Below are 20,892 nucleotides of genomic sequence, written 5' to 3'. Positions count from 1 at the left end.
TCACTAGTATTGTCAGGGTGGCCTGAAGGAGGATAATGCATTTCTGTATATTTAGACACAGTGCAGTTTTCTCTGAAATTGAAATTTTGCTTATGAGGGGGTCATTTGTATTGTGTCTCCCACCTTCTAAAATGCACTACACTTCTCCACAGTCTGGGGTGGGGGGAAAGAGGGACCAGATAATTTTCATACTAAATCAGTCAGCTGGATGCAACCTTTTTAATTAAATGGAGCTTAGACAGCCCTGAAGCTAATGAAAATCTGTGGTACAACGTTACCCTTATCAGATTTTAATTTTACACGTTGGAGTAGAGAAATGATGCAGCATAGGCAGGTTATGAAAAGAAAATCAGCATCACAGTATTGGAATAGCAATGCAAACAGCTGTAGGAAGGTGCCGTTCACAAGGATGCACACCATTCCTATCAGGAGGCCCCGTGGGCCCTTCCTGCACTCTGGCAGAGAGGAGAGATTTCTGAAGCTGTTTAAGTTTCTTTAAATTAATCGGCAGTCGTCATTGGATTTGGAGCACAGTAGCCATAAGAATGCACACCGTGTAGTGCTCTCTCAGCATGGAGTGTTGCTTGCTAAATTCTGGTATCAGCGAATCGGAAATGCATACCAGACCCTTTTATTAAAATGTTAGCATCTTTAGTAACCTCTTTTATTTTTCTTTAATTGGCCCTATATACAATTTGTAAATAATTCAAATGTTTTCAATTCATGGAATATTAAATTTTTTTAACCTGCCAAGGCAATTTGAGTTTAACTTATATACTAAAATATATGGACTAAGCACAAATTTTTTGCCTTTATTGTGGAAAACCTGATGTCGTTTGTGTTGCATGGATAGGAAACTGATAGGAAGTTTAAGTCATTCTAGCTTCCACTTCTGACTCCATCATCTACGTTTACTGCAAGTTGTTCACTGTCTTTCTTATCAAGCAGGCATTTCTCCTATATTGCACATTAAAATCAGACTTGCATTTCCAAGAGGAAATAAATTTTGGCTCCTAAACATAATTAAATCATAGTAAAGAAGAAAAACAAACAAAAAATTATTATTGTGTTTACAATTCTCAAATTTTTGACTAGTGGAGTTTTACATAGTTTTACCCTTTCTCCACAAGAAAGTTCTGATTGCTTTTTCAAGATCTCTGATGCCTGAACAGTGCATTTCTCAACACACTTCCCGAATTTCCAGATTTTGTTAGCAGTAAAGCATACACCACGGAGTTTTCAGGGCAATGTAGAAATGAATATCTCAACTTGGAATAAGAGATTAGCTATGCCTTTCACTGATAAATAGCAGCATTAAAGAAGCTAACAAAAATGAGTTTTCAGTGAGGTTAGAAATTTTTCCCACTGAGGGTTTTCAGGAGACATAATTGGATTGAAGGAAACTGACGTTTTGGAAAGGAAAATGTGACCAGAGTCACTAGACTCGACACATTCAGTACCAGGAGGACCTTCCGTTTGAGAGCTCCAGGGCAACCACTGGAACCACTGTGGTTCTGCTCTCTCAAACATCCTGAACAGCGTGAGAGGCTACAGTTAGAGAGAGAAGAAAGAAAAGTAACTTCTGTGGCCATACATCTCTTGAGACTGCAGCAGTGATGTCACTATGGAATGATACAAAAACTGTAATATTTTAAATGTGCTGTTTTCTTATCCATAACAAGGGACTTAGACATGCCCACAGGAAGAGGCTGTATGTCTGGTGGTTGAAGCGGGGACTTTAGGATCACGTATCCAGAGCTTCACCTCTGACTCCACCACATGGGGTCTTAAGCAAGTTACCCGACTTTTCTATACCTCGGTTGCTTCATCTGTAAAATGGGGGTCATAATAATACTTACCTCAAAGGAATATTGTGAACATTGTCTGAGCTAATCCATGAAAAAGCACCTAGCACAGTGCCTAGTATATAATAAGTACTCAGTGAAAGTAGGCTACGATTATTGGCTTTATTAAATGAGAGAATGTCTATAAGTGCTCTTTGCAAAATGACAGGACATGCCAAAAATGTAACATCTTATTATTAAACTCTGGAAATACTTGCCTATCAAGTATACCACTGTAAAACAGAAAACATTTGGAGTGTACATTCAAAATAGGCAGCAGCTCTCTTCTCTGGCCTACATTATTTGTTCAACACCTTTTGCATTCATCATCCATGGCGTACAGTTTTGTGCATTATCTTATATCATTTTTGTCTCTTAATTATTTTATATGTATGAAGATTTAATCCTCAGTAATAATTCAAAGTCGAGGTAAACGGTATGACCTTTAACCTGCCTGTAGCAATTGGCACAGTCTGGGAAAGCAATGGGTGGTAAATAATATCTTCCTTATTGACTTATTAATTGTGCTCGACAATCCTAACAAATGCCCAGTAATTTTCAAAGCTCTCAATGAAGAAGTGGATCAAAAGGTGGGTGTAGAATCCCGAAGTGCATTCACTGTACCCTGGCTTCATTTGAAACACAGATGGTACTTTGTGAAAAGTACGCTAAAGTGTCTGTGGTTGTAAATTGGCCAGACACAGTGATAACTGTGTGTTGCTAAAATGTCTTGTTGTACACCCAAAGTAGAATGAGGATGGTGAGAGAGAATCCATTAGGGACATCTCCTGCAATAAATACTCTTTTATCTCAAGGAAAATGCTGCCGCAGTGTTCACGTGGACACTCTGGCTGATATTCCCGTTCATTCATGCATTTGTTTATTCATTCATTCATGTATTAGTCATTATATACCAGGCACTGTTCTAGTTGCTAGGATATATTTAGTGAGCAAGACAGGCAAAGTATATCCCTACTCTTATAGAATTTACATTCTAGTATAGACAGACAAACATTAAAAATATATTAAATAAATAAAGCTGTTTCAGACAGCAATAAGTGTCATGAATAATGTAAAACAGTAATGAGATAGCACGGGGAGGGCAGCTCCTTCAGCCAGGGACATCAGCAACAACTTCTTTGAGGAGGTGGCACCTCGGGTGAGACCTGAATGATGAGAAGGAGGCAGTCACACAAACAACTGGGAAAAGAATAGCAAGTGCAAAGGCCTTGAGGCAGGAAGGAACCTGACTTGTTCTAAGAGTACACATAAGATCAGTGTGGCTAAAATATACAAATGATGGGGAGAGTGATATGGATGAAACTAGAGAGATAGGCAGGGGCTGCATTTGATTCTGTTTGTAATAGTTAGCTATTCAGGCCAGGCACAGTGGCTCATGCCTGTAATCCCAGCACTTTGGGAGGCCAAAGCGGGCGGATCACCTGAGGTCGGGAGTTCGAGACCAGCCTGGCTAACATGGCAAAACCCCCATCTCTACCAAAAATACAAAAAGTAGCTGGGCGTGGTGGTGGGCACCTATAATGCCAGCTACTGGGAAGGGTGAGGTGAGAGAATCGCTTGAACCTGAGAGGCAGAGTTTGCAGTGAGCTGAGATTACACCATTGCACTCCATCCTGAGTGACAAGAGTGAAACTCCGTCTCAAAAAAAAAAGTAACCTGTTCAAACAGGAGTGGCATGATCTAACTTATGTATTTAGAAGGCCACCCTAGCTGTGTTGTGGAAGGCGGGTATGCAGGAGATGAGTTGGGAAGCCATGTCTGAAGGTGTTACAGTGGTCTAGATGAAGGAGGTGGCAGCTTGAAGTAGGAAAGTGGAGAGAGAGGGGGAATCCAAACCACAAACAGGGCAGTTGAGTAGAAGGAGCAGGCCAGATGGTTTAGGGTAACAAAATTATAGTGGCTGTGAAAGTTTCTGCTGCAGATTTCTGAGAAATTCTCTAAACTTAAATGTCCAATGGGTGAAATTTGTTGAGTGAAAGATAAATTTATTTCCTTTAAGAGATACTTTATTGTTGGCACATAAGTGGAAAAGTAGACAAATCAAGATACTCTGAACTCATTTGTTTTTATTCTGTGTGCGAGCAGATCCAATATCCCTGTGAGGTAGATGATTTCATGATCTCAGTTTGACGTATGAGGAAATTCAGGTTTAGAGTGGCTGAGTAGCTGGCCAAGACCATATAGAGAGGAAGGGCTGGAGGCAGAGCTGAAACCCAGGTGTGCTTCACCCCGCAGTGATCTGTCCATACTAGTGTTTTTTTTTTCATGTCCTGTTTCATTCTAGAAAGGATGCGAATTGACCAATTCAGCTGGCATCACAGTTGATGTAACTTAAGTTCTTATCTAAATGACTCTCCTTTCAATGCATAGAGTATTTCACCTCTCTACATGTTCACTTGTAAGACACCTAACACCAAAATCATGAAAGTAGAAGGAGATATAAATTCATATGTTAAGTCAGGCATGGTGGCTCATGCCTGTAATCCCAACAACTCAGGACTGAGGTGGGAGGATCACTTGAGACCAGCTTGGGCAACATAGGCAGACCCTCATTTCTACACAAATAAAATAATAAAAAATTAGCTGGGCATGGTGGCATGGGCCTGTAGTGCCAGCTGCTCAGGAGGCTGAGGTGGGAGGATTGCCTGAACCCAGGAGTTCAAGATTACAGTGAGCTATGATCACACCACTGCACTCCAGCCTGGGTGACACAGCAAGACCCCATCTCTAGAAAAATAAAATAAGTTCATATGTTATTTTGAGTTCTTTAAGATTATTAAATGAAAAACTTCATATCAGACATAATAACAAACATTATATTGCTCATATTTCAGAACACTGGGTGGAATATCAAATCTTAATATTGAAACTATAATGGAAACATGATAAAGATTTTCTAAAACATAAAAAGGATGCCAATTTGAAATTTTAATAAAGTTTGAAATAAAGTTTATTAAAATTTTATGGCATCAAGGAAATATAAAAACGTGAAATATTTTAATAATTATTTCTAATGCAAATATGCTTTTTCAAAAAATCATAAAATATAGAGACTTTTATCGTCTCCTTATTAGTCGAGATACAGATAAGATTCTGTTACTGATAGATGATTACAGTAGTTTATTGTTGAGGAAAATCAAGTCCAAGTGATGGATTGTAGTGTGATTAAAATGTCAGAGCAGTAAATTCCGATGTGTGACTAGTAAACCACTTGAATCATGCACCAACGTGATTTATTGCTCCTTCTTTTCTTTTTCTCAAAACAAGTGCTACTAACTGGCCAAGATTTGCAAATCTTTAATTACTAATTGTGTGCCATAGATCTTTGAGGGGCTGACTTTTAAGTTAAAAAAAATGTTTTTAATCTCTGCTGCAAAACACCAGGGGAGATTAGAAATTGTTTCAATAGTCATCTTAAAAGAAGAAAAAACGAGCTGAGGAAAGATATGCATTATTCTTGGGAAGATGAAAAGTTTACATCTTTTATGTTAATCATCTATTTTGTTGACCACTGAGAAAAGGGCAAAGCCAAGTAGATTTGTTTTTATTTGCAAGCAGCTTTCTTTTTTGTTATAGTTTTAATTTGGGCAATTCAGTTATTTTTCCTCTTTTTTGGTTCTTTGTTTGTTTGTTTGTTTTTCTTATTTCTCATCATCACTTCATATGGGCAGTGAAAATTCAGAGGAGCGACAGGCAACTTACCTGGGATTCCTGGGCCAGCAACCACAGCAGCCTTCACACCAACCATCACTATAACACGTACCACCCTGACCATTGCAGAGTACCAGCCCTGACATTCCCGAAAGCACCTCCTCCAAACAGCCCTCGTAATGTTCCATGCTTTCTCCTTCTGGTCTTTTATTTCAGTTATATTTTTCTCACACTTTCCTTTTCTCATCTTTGGTTTCGTGGGTGTTGTTTTTTCTGTTTCTTTTAGTAGCAATTTATCATTTCTGACATCTCCTAGGTTTTTTTCTTTTCCATCAGAAAGCATTTGTGGTTAGGAAAGGATGTAAATGTTCAGAATGCTTTATATGTGGCTCAGGAAGTAACAATTCAGAATATTACACAGAGACAATGTTCTCAGGTCTTCTTTGTATATGTGGAATCACTTATGAAATTCATGTCAGAAAATATCTATGAAAATGAGATTATATATCTGATGCATTGAGTTGTTCATGGACAAAGTTGTCATTTTGTTTGTTTAAAGCAATTCTCATAGAGTCTCTTTGTGTTCCTATGAGCTTATAAAGATCCTGCTGCCCCTCAGCATTTGCAGGCTCTTGTAAAGCATTGTCTCATGTTCCTGAGAGCTGGCCTCTGTCTGGCTGAGGTCCTTCCTAGACATTGCTATGCATCATGTGTGTCTTTCTGGATTGTTACTGGTTGGCAAGTGTGGCGGGCTCACGCCTCACCTGAGAGTGCTCTGTGCAACGTCTTCACTCTCTTGCAGCAGCTTTGGTGTCTTCATCCTTCTCTCCTACCTCCATGAGTGCATACAGCCTGAGTTCCCTGAACATGGGGACTCTACCTCGAAGCCTCTACTCCACCAGCCCACGTGGAACCATGATGAGGAGGAGACTGAAAAAGAAAGACTTCAAAAGCTCATGTAAGTGAAATGACAGCCAATGGCATTTGGCCTGGAAAAAACTGTGGGCATTAGAGCCTTGGAAATACTGAAATTGTGGGAAGAGTGTTTCACAGTGGCCTAAGTGATCAGGTAGATGCTGAGCAGCTAACAGCTCTGTGCCAAAGACCATTGACATGATACCCAGTATCTGTTTGGCAATGACTGTATCCCAATATAACTTCAGGCTGAATTCATTCATACCACCTTTGCTAAAACTTTTTATTTGAGATTTGAGATTTTTCTTGCTCTTTTGATGTCATAACATACCCAAAGATATGATTTTTTCCTTTAAGACTCCTTTTATTATATTCTGGGTGGCTTTGGACATGAAACCTTTGTTCTTAGTTTCTTACTCATTCTAAAGAAATTTTGTGAAAACAATGCTCCCCTTTTGATAAATATAAGATTCTCATGTATTCATTTAATGTTGTCATAAATTTCATACTAAATTTTATTTTGTTACCCTCCTCCCCAAAACAATGATAAATATGAACATTCCTTTTTAAACTATATCTCATTCCCCAAGACTCCAATACTTTTTCCAGAAGCCTACCCCACTGGTAATCAGTGATCTAACATATATTTCTTATTGTGCACTCCAGCCTAAGGAAGATTGGACGGATGCTCAGCTTTACAATAAGCATCCTAAAGTCTAGGAATTTCAACCATGATTCTTGTAAAAATGATCTGGACAGCCAAACACGATATAGACTAAGCAAGACTAGGAAGATGTAGTTGGCTACTTGCTTTGGGATAGCTGGTTGTCTGAATAGAGGGGTAAAAAGGGTGATTGAATGCCTTAAAAAGAAAGAAATAGAAATCACTCCTACATTTATTGTTTCTATTGGGGAAGATCATTCTCTCTTACCATGATCACATAACATGTGGAAGAAGAGAACACTGACCTTTCTAACTAGACCTAATCATAGTCTAAGAGTCTGTTTCTTGTCCTGTATCCCTTTTGATGGCCATGATTATGATTCCTACAGAGAAATTTAAAGAAGATGGGATCTCTTCCTGTGCTCATCATGGGAATAAAAATAAGGAACATCCTTAAGTTACTTAAATAAAACCAAAGCCAGATACTTCACAGCTGGTATGGACTTATTGGCTTTTCAGCTTGTTTGCAAGAGATTCATCTCCCCAGGAGGATCTCTCTCCAGTCTCACCAGGGCCACCCTAAGTGCCCAAGACCAGCCATCACCCACACTGGGAACTAGTTTCTTCATGATACAGGAAACTGAAGCTTTCCCTACAGTGAACTCCATTGCATAAGACAGGGTCACCACTGTGGTTTGTACATGATTTAGACTTGCATATACTTTTTTACATATAAGGAGATTTGTCATCTTTGGTATATGAAAATGATAGTAAAATTGAAATTAGGAAAGTGGACGATTGAGTTTAGTCAAAATGAGAACAAAGTGCTCCTAGAGTCCCATGTGTTTTTTAGCTGACACTAGAGTAAATTATTTACTCTTGGAAGAAACTAGTTGAATGCAATACAGTGAACTGGTTATAAGCCTAGACTCTGGAACCAGGCTACATGGGTTCCATCCCAGCATCATTACCTTCTAGCTGTAGGACGCTGAGCAACTTCTGTAAACTCTCTATGCCTCAACTGAAAATAGGGAAAATCACTTCATTGGGTAATTGTGAAGATTGCATGAGGTATGCCTTGACTGAAAATAGGAAGAATTACTTCACTGAGTAATTGAGATTGCATGAGATTGCATGTGTATATGTGTTTAGAACAACACCTGGTAAATAGTAAGCACAATTTAATTGTTAGCTATTTTGAATAGTTTGTGTTAACTGTCATCTGCCTAAATATGAATTGTCACATGAGAAAATCTCTTGACATTGCTCTCAAAGTTTGGTCTTTTTCACGAGGGGTACATTTTGGCATAATACATAGATCTTGAGTCTTCTATATAATGCTTTCAGGGTTTGTGGTGGGTATTTGTGTATGAATTTTTTTTTAACAGATAATGGCTTTGTGTGTAGTACTCCTCAGTGACAAAAACAGGCTAACAGCACTCAGCAGGGAAGAGCAATTAAAATGAAGTCATTAGTATTCGTACTTCTGCTTCAAAGGCAAGTATTTGTTTGTGTTAGGTAAGACTTGCTATGTTGATTAGGGACATTAGTGAATACAAACGAATGACGTTTGGCCATCTCAGGTTGATATTTACATGTCTTAAATTTTGTAGTAGGAAACAAAGCTGAGGCAGTGCTGTCACTGATATGCATAACCAACTCATAAATTCTCTCTTGAATCAGGACATTATTCTTCAACATGGTAGAAATATAAACAGAAACCTGTTTCAATACATTTCTAGTTGTTTGTGTTTGCTGTAGACATTAGCTGCTAGAGCACCACTCACAATGTACGTACCAGAATGTTTATAAATGTGTCTCAGGAGATCATACATTTTGTATTTTATTCAAACAATAAATTCCAAAATGCTATGAACTTTTATTCATACTTCAAAAAGACTTGAAAAAATGATAGCATTGCAAAGTTTTTTTTTTTTTAATGAGGATATTTTTCTTTTCTTTTCTTGCATAGGTTTGGTATGGTCACATTAGATGTAAAGGTCTTCCCAAATAACTGATAATAAAAGTTTTATTGCCACTCTTAGTATACCGTGGTTTATTTCCACCGCTTTATGTCTTTATCCTGTGCCACCATTTGCTGCCCGCTTTGTAATACTTAAGTTTCTATAGCAACCGGGCCATTTGTATAGATGGTGAATCATGGCAAAAGTCACAAATACAATAAAAAGTCTCTTTGCTGTATTGGTGATGACTTGAGGCCAGAGTTTGCAAAACAGAAAATGCTCATATGTATTTCCAATGCCAAGGAAAGAGATGCCCAGAAAAAAAATGAAATCTTCTCACATGAAAATTAAAACATTCTGTATCACTGATCAAAGAGGAAATGCAAGAAGTCTGTATACAGTGATGTGTTACAAGTATTAAAACAGGAAGGTGCCATGTTTGTTTCATAGGGAAAGTAATGAATACAGCACACATTAGGCTTTGATGAGTGTCACAAAGCCCTGGAGGCATTGCCAAGCCATGTCATAGAGGGAGCCCTCTCATCTCCTCTGCTGGAATCTTACTGCCCTTTCCCTGGCTGCCTGTGCTGCCTCTTTTTCTGCCAAAGAGGCCAAGTCTCCTTCCAGAACCTCATCATCTCCCTGTAACAACAGCATGGCTGAGCAACAGATCTAGCTAGTTTGCCCTGTTTTCTGTTCCCTGCCACTGTACCGTGGGCCAGTGTAGAGACTCTGTCTCTTCCCAGTCTGCCTGAATTGCAGCAAAGAGTAGAAGTTAGAGCACATTTCCGGAATGGTATTTGCTGCTTTTGTCATCAGTATTAACTACTGCTAGAGAGAGTGTCATTGAAAAGAGCTGAAGGAAAGAAAATGAAAAAACCTAACAACTTTTCTGGTCCCTTCCATTGACCTGGGAACAAAGAATGGAAGATAAAGGCAGCTACTGGTAAGATTTTATAAGTGACCATTCAGGGAGCCCTGGAAGGGGACACCCTAAGAACTGTCCTCACACCTTCATTTGGACAAAGGAGCTGTTGGCCACCTCTACTGTGTTCCTGAACTGGATCACACGATATACATGTGTTAGGTCTATGGCAGGTTGACTATAGTGTGGGACACTTTAGTGAGACAGAAGTCTTAGATTACAGGATCAATAATAAAAACACATTATTCTTTGGGAGGCTGAGGCAGGTGGATCACTTGAGCCCAGGAGTTTGAGACCAGTTTGGGCAACATGGTGAAACCTTGTCTCTACAAAAAAGAAAAAAAAAATATCAACCAGGTGTGGTGGCACACACCTATAGTCCCAGCTACCTGGGGGCCTGAGGTGGGAGGATCGCTTGAGCCCAAAAGATGGAGGTTGCAGTGAGCCAAGATTCCACCACTACACTCCAGCCTGGGCAACAGAGTGAGACCCTGTCTCAAAAAAAAAAAAAAAAAACAGATTATAGTAATAAATCTTTGGGGTCCTTAGTTCTCTATATTTTGTAAATGCTTCTCATAGCTGATAGGAAATCTTGCAGCCTTCTAAATTAAATAAACATTTGGTAAATTTTTAAACTTTTGGAGGTATTTTCGGCTCCCCCTGCCCTTTCGCACACTAGGAAGAACAAGAGTTGACAAAAATACGGTCATTCCCTACAAATCTGAAGAGTTGTGAACAGAACCCTCCATGTGAAAATGGGAACAGGACAGAGCAGGCACGAATCCTGAACACAACCTCGGCATACACCAGTTAGCAGGATTCAAACATAGGGTGTCATCAATTTAGTCATTTCCATCTTCACCTTGAAGAGTAGGCAAGCCTCGGCCAAAGCCGGTAGCTTGTAGCAATGACGACTGAATACCTTGCGGAAGCATCTGCTACTTGAGAGAGAATTCATCATCCACATTTTCAAATGACGGGAATATTCACCTTCATTTTCTTTTGCTGGTTGACCACATTAATGAAGCAGGATAATCAAGCTGATTTTTTTCTCCTCCAAGTTAGTATTGTTTTTTTTCTTTTGGTTCCTTATCTTTAAATCTACAATATATCTTTTTCATATCTGGTAATAGTTTTCAAAACTTTTATATGTGTAACTAATCAATACATGTAATTTCAAATGAAATTTTGCTTTTTGTCAAATAAAAGATTCCAATATGCCAGAGGACTTTCAGAGTTAATTATAAAATCATAAATTATTTATTATAATGCTATATGTATAATATAAATTATAACTATATAATTATAAAACCAATACATAATACATAAATTTATTTTAAATCCTAAATTCAATTTTCTAATAATTTTTATCATCTCAATTTGCCTCCAAATAGAGCTTATAAATTTAATAATATTCACATTAAATTAGTACATATTTTCAAAACCTTCTGGATAATAAAATTATTCAACTATCCTCTCTGTTTCAAAAAACATAGCAAGTCTTTCTTTTGAGAAGGCTTCACTATATCTAATATAATCTCACCTGTTACTATTAAACTGACCTCTTTTTTCTTGGCTCTTTCTTAGTGGAGATGATAAACAGCTGCCTTAAAGTTTCTGAAACAGCTTTTAACTCCAATTAAGTAGTCCGATAATCTATATCACAGAAAGGATTCCTGATTAAGTCCAAAAAGCTTCACCTAGAAGATAAGTGGAAGTTACCTGCCAAATAGGTGATGCTGTAACATGATACTCTCATCTTCTGTGAGTAATAACTGGAATGCAACATACTCTCCAGATCCTTATTGACAGGAAATGGTGTCTCCCAGTGGTTTGGTGCCACTGATAGCAAAAATTATGATCTGGAGAGTAATCACAGTACACTCTACATCAGCGAAACCACACTAGAACATGTGATCTAAATTAATACATGACAGTCCATATGTCAGACATGGCAATTGCAAGCATCCACCTGTAAGAAGCGTAGGGTTGGAGGCTATCTTCACCCCCCACTGCAGGCTATGTTAACCTTAATCCAGCTGAGACAGAATGAGGATGGTGCTTCTTAAGGAAAAGTCGATTTTTTTTTCTTACTCCTCCTAGACAAATGATCTACTTCACCCTCCCTTGCCCCATCAGCTGCAATTACCTGGGTCCTGAAGAATGACTTGTAGTTACTTATGGTAACTCAGCAGCATCTATGAGAAGTGTCGTTTCCCAAAAGGAATATGTAGATGACATCCCAAAACTTGATTTCATTCCTCATTTATTCAGCATTTATTGAATGTTCCAGGCACTAAGGTTTCAGAGATTGAAAAAGCTGGTTCCAACCTTTCAAAAACTCAGGGTCAGGTGGAGAGAAACAGGCAAATAGAGACCTGATAAATGCTGAAACGGGACCATGTATTAGAAATGTGGAAATGCAGAAAAGCAAGTACCTAATTCTGCCTGGATAAAACAGAGAAAAGGACCCAGAGCAAGAGCTGAGTGGCAGAGGGCATAGTATATATGAAGACACAAAGGTGTGTCAAGAGGGTTGGGGCACATAGCACATGAAGGGATCACAGAGAAATGGGAGAGTGGGTAGGCAGGAGAAAGGAACTGATGAAGGGTCCTATGTGCTCTGCTAGAATTGAAAAGTTTGTTCTATAGGAAACAGGAAGCTATTGAAAATTCAAAACAGGGCAGGAGTTACCCTTGCATGTTAGAAAGGCTACCCTAGCAGCAATTGGAGGCTGTTAGCATAAAATAAGAGGCAGGGTCACTAATTAGAAGTCTATCCAGTATTGTACACTGGTGATGATGAGGCCTTGCTCTGTAGTAGTGGCAATAAGAAAGGGAAGAAGATTCACTCAGTTTTGAAAACATTGATTTTGAGGAGCCAATGAGACAGTTTGTGGATGGGATATCCATTGAGTAGGGAAATCTATCACTGGAGCTTGACAGAAACTAAAGAGAAAGAGTTGAGAAGATACATGCAGAGTAAATAAGTTGGGGCCTCATCATATCAGGAAAGTTTGACAGGAGGTTCATCTGGAAATAATACGTAGGGAATATTTTGCATGTAAGGACCCAGAAATAAGTACATTAGAATATTTCAAATAAAAAATAATGAAAGCCCAAATTGAGGTACTGAAATTAATAAGGGAAAAGAGGATTTTTGTAAGATATATTTCAGTGGTCATCCAGAAAGGATTTAGCAATGGATAGAATTTGAGACAATAGGGAGTTGTGAGTTAAGGCTACTTTGAGATTTTAAGCCCAGAGGGCAATAAACATGATGGTCCTGTTCACAGAAATAGTAGTGGCAATGAGAGAGGGGAGAGGATTCGCTCAATTTTGAAAACATTGAGTTTGAGGAGCCAATGAGAGAGTGTGTGGATGGGATACCCATCAAGGAGGGAGATCCATTGCTGGAGCTTGACAAAAACAAGAGAAAGAGTTGAGAAGATACATGCAGAAGACATGTAGGCGTGAATGAGGGAAAGAATGAGAGTAGAAAAGACGGAGGACGGAACAGTGCGTTGGAATGCAGAGGGAGGCAAAGCAACTGGCTGGGGCTGAAAAAGTAAGACACTTGAAACAAAGCTTCATCAAAACCAAGCAAACAATTTTAGAAAGCAAGGGATGGTCCTAAAGCCAGTCGCCAGCTGGAGCAGATGAGGCCATTGATTTTAGAAGTCAGGAAGTCATTGGTGAGAGCAGTTTCAGTAAATGGTGAAGGCAGAAGCCAAGTTTTTAGCAGCTTCAAAATCAGTACAAGTCTATAGACAGAAGTCAGAAAGCTGGGGGAGTGAGCAGAAAAGTTTGGAAAAGCAGCAAGAGGCAAGTTTTTTCATGGCACAAAATCATGGGGGGTGGAAAGGGATAGTATTAAAAACACTAAAAGGGGGAATTAGCCTTGAAATGGAAGGAAGAATACAACCTCCTGTAGTGAGGGACAAAAGGAAGAGGGAACAAATACTGATAAAGAGAAATTGAGGCTAAACAGAATGTTGTTTAAGGAACTCTCGTCAAAGGGTTGCATCTTTTCAGTCTTACAGGAAATGAGGAGTAACATTTGACCATGATTTAGGGTAGAAACATTTGAGACAAATCCTTCATGGAATGAAATATGGTGTCAAAATATCACACAACAAATAATTTAAGGACCTAATAGGATTGTGAATTCGTAGTGACTTTTCCTAGCACCCTTCAGCAACTTAGTAACAGCAGTGGAGTTGACTGGGCATTACCATAAAGTATTAGGGTATAGAAAAATCCCATGAAATTTAAGAATCTTTGAGCCTAGGAGATGCATTATTAAAATGCTCACCAGGGGTCCAGGCGGAGTGTGGGGAAAATGATGCCAGCAAAGCCAGTGGGCGAAGACAATGGCTTTCCACCTGCACTTGCCAGATCCCCAAGGTTCCCCAGCTGGTGCTCAGTGATAGAGCCAGGACTAAAACCCACGTACCCTGACCCTAAGGCCATCCTCTTAAAGCCCCCACAATGATCCCTGGTTTGAGGAGTGGGGAGCCAGGGTGCAGGGATACACTGATGTTATTATAGAAATGCGATGAATATTGAGAGATTAATTTATCTTTTTCAACTCTTGCTAAACCAGAGGCCATAATTCAACCTCCTACCATTGCCATTGAGTTTTTATGCAGAGACACGATCTAGTTTGGAAATGCTGGTATTCCTGGTGCTTGCTCCAACCTAAAGTCAGTATTTTCTGTTTGTTCCTCTAGTGTCCTTAGCCTCCAGCACGGTGGGATTGGCTGGGCAGGTTGTTCACACAGAAACCACAGAGGTTGTGCTGACAGCAGATCCTGTCACAGGATTTGGGATCCAACTGCAGGGCAGTGTGTTTGCCACAGAAACTCTCTCTTCTCCACCTCTGATTTCCTATATTGAAGCTGACAGCCCAGCAGAGAGGTGAGACACTTTCTTTCACAGCATCATTTTCTGCTCTGCATTTCTGGTACCTGCTATCTTTGAATGGCTAGTAAATTATGAAACATTGCTCAATGCAGGAAATGCAAGATGTGATGAACTCTCTTCTGACAATAAAATTTTATGTTCTTGATCGGGTTTGAAAAGAGTAATGAGCATGGATGCCTTTAACTAGCAGATTTTGTCCATCAAGGGACTAGAAGCTATATTAATTAAAAAGGAGAAAAATCCATAAATAAACATATCCTGAACTTCAACTTCAATAGTTTCTGCCGTGGGGGAATATACATTCATCATTACTAAATATTGGTTTGGATCAGATTCTAACAATACCATGGTTATGAATTATTAATTACTTCTCTGGGATACTTCAGGATTCCCCTGCTCACAATTATAACCATGAATTGCAACAACATACGACGTTGAATTTGACCTATATGATGCCCACAGCATTGAATAAGCAACACCCAATTATGATGCTATTTTGCAAGGATCAAGCAAGGTAGATTTGGCAAGCTCAGCTTGGTAATTATTTACTCCATCTACAACCTCTCACATGTGGTTCTAAATTAGATGTGGGGTGCTACAGATTGGAGACAGAGTGATGGCCATCAATGGAATTCCAACAGAAGACAGCACCTTCGAAGAAGCCAATCAGCTCCTCCGAGACTCTTCAATCACGAGCAAGGTCACACTGGAAATCGAGTTTGATGTTGCAGGTATAATCATATCATCTCAAGTCAGTGACAGAGTCATGAGTGGACTGCATGTGAGTTATATTGGTTATGTGGCAGAGAGGAAACTATTTTATATGCTGAACGTGCTTTTGTTTAGGAGGTTTGGGTGTTGTTTTGAATTGAGCATTGTTTTGGATTATTCCTTAAAATGTCACCACAAGAACAACTGAAAATAAATGTAACAAATTGAATAAGTAATAGCCACAACTATAGAGGCGATAAAAATAAATCATGTGGCCTTCATTCTTTCTTTCTTCTGTATACTAGAGGAACCATATTCTTCAGTCACAGAGACAAGTAAAGCCTCTCTTTGACCCTTCACACTGCAAAGAACACATGAAACTTCTTTTGAGAGCAATGAAAATTCCCGAAGTGTATTTAAACAAGCCCAGGTGGCAAATATTTAGTTTTTAATGTTAAAGAGAAATGACAGCAGATACTTGTTAAAAATGAAAAGGAAGACTTTTATTGGAAACTACTGCAGTAGGGGGTCAAGAATATTGCAGTAGGCCAGGCATGGTACCTCATGTCTTTAATCCCAGCATTTTGGGAGGCCGAGGCAGGTGGATCACCTGAGGTCAGGAGTTCAAGACCAGCCTGGCCAACTTGATGAAACCCTGTCTCCACTAAAAATACAAAAAATTTGCCAGGCATGGTGGCAGGCACCTGTAGTCCCAGCTACTTGGGAGGCTGAGGCCAGAGAATCGCCTGAACCCAGGAGGCGGAGGTTGCAGTGAGCTGAGAGCATGCCACTGCACTCCAGCCTGGGCAATCTGGGCAACAAGAGCAAAACTCCATCTAAAAAAAAAAAAAAAAAAAAGAATATTGCAGTAGGGGAGAGAGATTGAACCCAACTCCAAATATAGCCAGGGCAGTCGGGAATTTATAGCCAGTGGACAAAGTGAAGAGGAGGGAGTCATTGAATGGAAAATTACTAAAAGGAACTTGATTAAATATCAAAGGTGGGGGACCAAGGAAATTCTCCCTAAACTGACTCAGCAGGATTCTTGCTAAAATTGGGCTCCCAGCCCAAAAACAAAGCATAGTCAAGAAGAGGGCTCCAGGGAGCCAAACTAAAGTTTGGTTATAGGCAGAATCCTGATCAGTAGCTAACAGGTGTGTGGATTTTAGAGCTTGGTGCTAGTTCCCATTTACAAAAATTGTCTTCACACAGTGAAAGACTACCTCACAGACCCAGTAACCCTTCCCAATTAGTAAAGATATGCTTGTGGACTCAGGGATCACATTATTCCAACAAATATTTACTATTTACCATGGGCCAGTTATGCCCGTACACAATGTAGATGTAATAGTAAACAAGAAAGTAAAAAAAACTTATACTTTTTAAAAAGCTTATATTGTATGAAGCTTATATTATAGCAGCATACAGAAAGTTAATTTAAAAATTAACAAATATTGCCCAGTGTGGTGGCTTACACCTATAACCCCAGCACTTTGGAGGCCAAGGTGGGAGGATCACTTGAGCCCAGAAGTTCAAAACCAGCGTGGGAAACAGGGAGACCTCATCTCTTAAAAAAAAAAGTTTTTAAAAATTAGCCTGGCGTGGTGGTGCATGCCTGTAGTCCCAGCTACTCAAGAGGCTAAGCTGAAAGGATCACTTGAGCCCTGGAGGTCAAGGCTGCAGTGAGCAGTGATTGTACCACTGAACCCCAGCCTGATTGACAGAGTGAGACCCTGTCTCAAAAAAATTAATTAATTAAAATTAACAAATATAAATTTAGAGAATAAGTGCTCTGAGGAAAATACAGCAGGATAGAGGGTTAGAGAATGACTTTAGGGGAGCTAGTTTTGTAGGCTGATGCTCTAAGGACTGACATTTGGGCAGGGATATGAAAGCTGAGAAGGGTAAGCCTTGTAAGGCTCTCAGAAGAGGCATTCTAGGGAGAGGGAGTAGGCAGTGTAAAGACCCTAAGCCAGAACAATTATCTTGCTGGAGGAACAAGAAAAAGGGCTGTTCCTGGAACAATATAAAGGAATTGGGTTTGGATTCGGTTTGGATTTGGTGATGGAGTTAGAGGGGTTAGAGAGACCGACTAATGCAGTGCCTGGTAAGGAATTTAGATCACGTTCCAAGTGTAATGAAGCCATGGAGCATTTTATGCAGAGGAGCTAATCTGAGGAATGTTTTAGAAAGAGCCTTCTGACATAGGAGGGGAAAATAGCAGAAGCAGAAAAACCAGTTAGGAGATTCTGGCAGTTGGACAGGTAAGGCATGATAATGGCTTGACACAGTGGTAGTGCTGGAAGTGGTGATAAATAGTGGAATTTAGGACATGGCTTGAAGCAGAGCTAGTGGCATTTGTTTATGGGTTGGATATGGAAGATGAGGGAGAAGGAAGAGCATGAATGGCTCCTGAGGTGTGAGGGTGAGCAGTCAGGTAGACAGTGATGTCTTTAGCTGAGCAGACTGGAAGAGGGGAAATTTGGAGATAGGAAAAATAATTCTATTTTAGAGATGAGTTGGCAAATCCACTGCTAATACTAGAGAAAAAAGAGAAGCATGTCTCTTCCTGAATTCAAATGACAGTTATTGAGCACCTGTTACTAGGTGCTAAGCACTGTACTATTTTCAGATCATCGAAAGAGAAAATAGAAAGGATCCATATCCTCAAAGAGCTCAAAGCTAAATAGGAGAGAAAGAGCTGCTGAATGGTAATAATAGACTTGCCAAATTTGTGTTGCCACTGGAATGCAGAAAGAGGGGCCCAGGCGAGAGTAGTGCAGGCATTACCTTGGAGCCTAGGATTCAGGGTCTGGGCTGGATAGCAAGACCGAGGAGTAACCAACATGGCAGTGATTGTTAAAGTCACTGGAAAAAAGGAGACCCCTAAGGAAAGAGTGCCAGTAAGAAAGGGACCAAGGAGGGGACTCTGCCTGAGGAATACTGAGACTTAAAGGGAAAAAAATGTGAGCAAAGGCGATGAAGGTGTATCTTGAGAAATGGAAGGAGAACCAAAAGAAGGCGGCATTTTGGAAGCCAAAGAAAGAATTTCAAGGCAAAAGTCACTATTGATAGCTTAAATGTACTATGGAGAACTCAAGTGACATAAGGTAGGAAATGTCCTTTGGATTTGGCCATTAAGAACAAAGACATTGCCATAGTATGAATAGATCTGAGAAGTAGGGGCAGAAGTCAGATTGCAGTGAGCTGAGGAATGAGTGGAGAGTGACAAGAACAGAGATGCTCTGCTTGCTGTCTGCTTTAGGAACTGGATTTTGGAAGAGAGTTTGGCCGGAAAAATGCACTGAATGGATGAAAGAGACTGGAGACCACTGTGGTCTCCTCTTTTGAGAACTTCTGTATTTACTTATATACTTGTTGCTCTATTTTATATTGTATTATATCCTTTATTCAGTAGTTCTCAACTGGGGTCAATTTTGCCCCAGGGACATTTGGTGAGGTCAAGAAATTTAGCTGTAGAGAAAGAAGAGGCAACAGATAGTGGGAGACTCAAGGTTCAGATGGGTGTTATTTTGTTTTGCAGCTTTGTTTTGTTAAGATTGGAGAGATTGAGCATGTTTGGGGCCTGACATGAATGAGGGAGAGAAGAGATAATAATGGAATCAGATCCACAAAGGAATGAGAAAGAGAAGTCCAGGACAGAAGGTAGAAGACCTCTTATGAATTTGTAGAAAAGGTTGTGAAACACAGAAACACAAACATCACATGTCCTCACTTAACTGTGGGAGCTAAAAATTAAAACAATTGAACTCCTGGAGACAGAGAGTAGAAGGATGGTTACCAGAGGCTGGGAAGAGTAGTGATGATAGTGGGGAGTGGGGATGGTTAATGGGTCCAAAAAAAATTTGGAAAGAATGAATAAGACCTGGTGTTTGCTAGCACAACAGGGTGACTGTAGTAAAAAATAATTTAATCATACATTTAAAAATAGCCAGAAGAGTATCATTGGATTGTTTGAAACCCAAAGTATGAGTACTGGAGGGGATGGACACCCCATTTGCCCTGATGTGGTTATTGTGCATTGCATGCTTGTATCAAAGTATCCCACGTAACCCATAAATATACATGCCTACTATGTACCCACAAAAATTAAAATAATTTTAAAAAAGAAAAGAAAAGGATGTGAGAATATAAATATATTTTTAGCTGGCTTTTTAGATGGTTCATGTAAGAACTGTCAAGCAAGGGAGAAAAGATCAGCAGCTTGGAGGGTTGAAAAGAATGAAGATTTAGAATAGCAAATCAGAGGAATGCATGAGGAAACCAACTAGAAGCCTGTAAAAGGATATCCAAGCAGTGTCTGGAAGCTTCAGGTTTAGAGCAGCATCAACCTACACAGTGGAGTAAGTTGTTGTTGTTTTTTATTTTCAGGAGACCTCAGCTGCCAAGTAATAAGAGCAGAGAAAATGAATGATTAGATTGAGCCAGAGATTGAGGTTTCCAGAGAAGGTTCAACAGAAGAACTAGTCAGGGAGGTTCAAAATGTTTCTGGGAGAGCAGATGAAAAATTATGATAGTAACATCATAATTATTATGGTAATATTTATCAAATGCTTGCTCTGTGGCCTGTCACTTTCTAAACGTGGTGTGTGCATCAAATTGTTTAATTCTTATAACAGCAATGGAGAGATTACTATGATTATGTCCTCAGAAAATTGAGGCACACATAGTTGATGGTAGGCTGGAATTTTAACCCAGGCAGTCTGGCTTCAAAGGCCACACCTGCAGCACTACACTACACTACTGTGTTTGAAAGAATCTAAGTGGGAGAGATGGGAATCAATAATAGATCAGCCTGATAGACTGAGAGAAAAGGGAAGACTTAAGGAACTAGAGATCTTCAAGAAGAAAAAGGGATAGTGAGAGAAAGGAATGAGGGAGCTGATGTCTAGGAGATTGAGGCCCAACTGCTGTATTAGAGTTTAGGATTTCAGAGAAGGTCCAGCAAGACTTAAGGTGGTGATTTGCAAAAGTAGAGTGGAGGTAAAGATCCTCAACCAGGAGATCTGAGAATTGGGAACACAGTGTAATGGAAGGACCAGCCATGCAGTGAAATCTCACAGAAGGATGACAGGACTTAGAATTAGGAGGGGAGTATGAACTAGCTGAATTGCACATGCCAGGCACAATTCCACAGAAGAAGCTTTGCAGTAGCTGCTTTCTGTCATGTTTGGGTGGTTTGGCTCACTTCATTCAGGTCTTTGCTCAAATGTCACATGCTCAGAGAAGCCTTCCCTGAGCATCTATCAC

The 20,892-nt window shown here is 39.7% G+C and overlaps 1 protein-coding gene across 7 annotated transcripts in view; it reads left to right on the top strand.

Moving 5' to 3' along the window:
* GRIP1 (glutamate receptor interacting protein 1) overlaps window positions 1-20,892 on the top strand; it is a 715,306-nt gene that overhangs the window by 596,042 nt on the left and 98,372 nt on the right. For 3 of the 7 annotated variants that reach the window (XM_058426057.1, XM_058426055.1, XM_058426056.1), the window contains exons 10-13: window positions 5,537-5,692; window positions 6,319-6,474; window positions 14,718-14,904; window positions 15,496-15,641. In XM_058426057.1, coding sequence (XP_058282040.1) covers window positions 5,537-5,692; window positions 6,319-6,474; window positions 14,718-14,904; window positions 15,496-15,641 — 645 coding nt within the window. The remainder of the gene's footprint in view (window positions 1-5,536; window positions 5,693-6,318; window positions 6,475-14,717; window positions 14,905-15,495; window positions 15,642-20,892) is intronic. The other 4 variants (XM_058426061.1, XM_058426059.1, XM_058426058.1 and 1 more) reach the window with 2 other exon arrangements.

Source organism: Hylobates moloch, unplaced genomic scaffold, assembly GCF_009828535.3.
Source record: "Hylobates moloch isolate HMO894 unplaced genomic scaffold, HMol_V3 SCAFFOLD_12, whole genome shotgun sequence".
NCBI classification, from domain to species: Eukaryota; Metazoa; Chordata; class Mammalia; order Primates; family Hylobatidae; genus Hylobates; species Hylobates moloch.
This window is presented reverse-complemented; position numbering and strand designations above follow the sequence as displayed.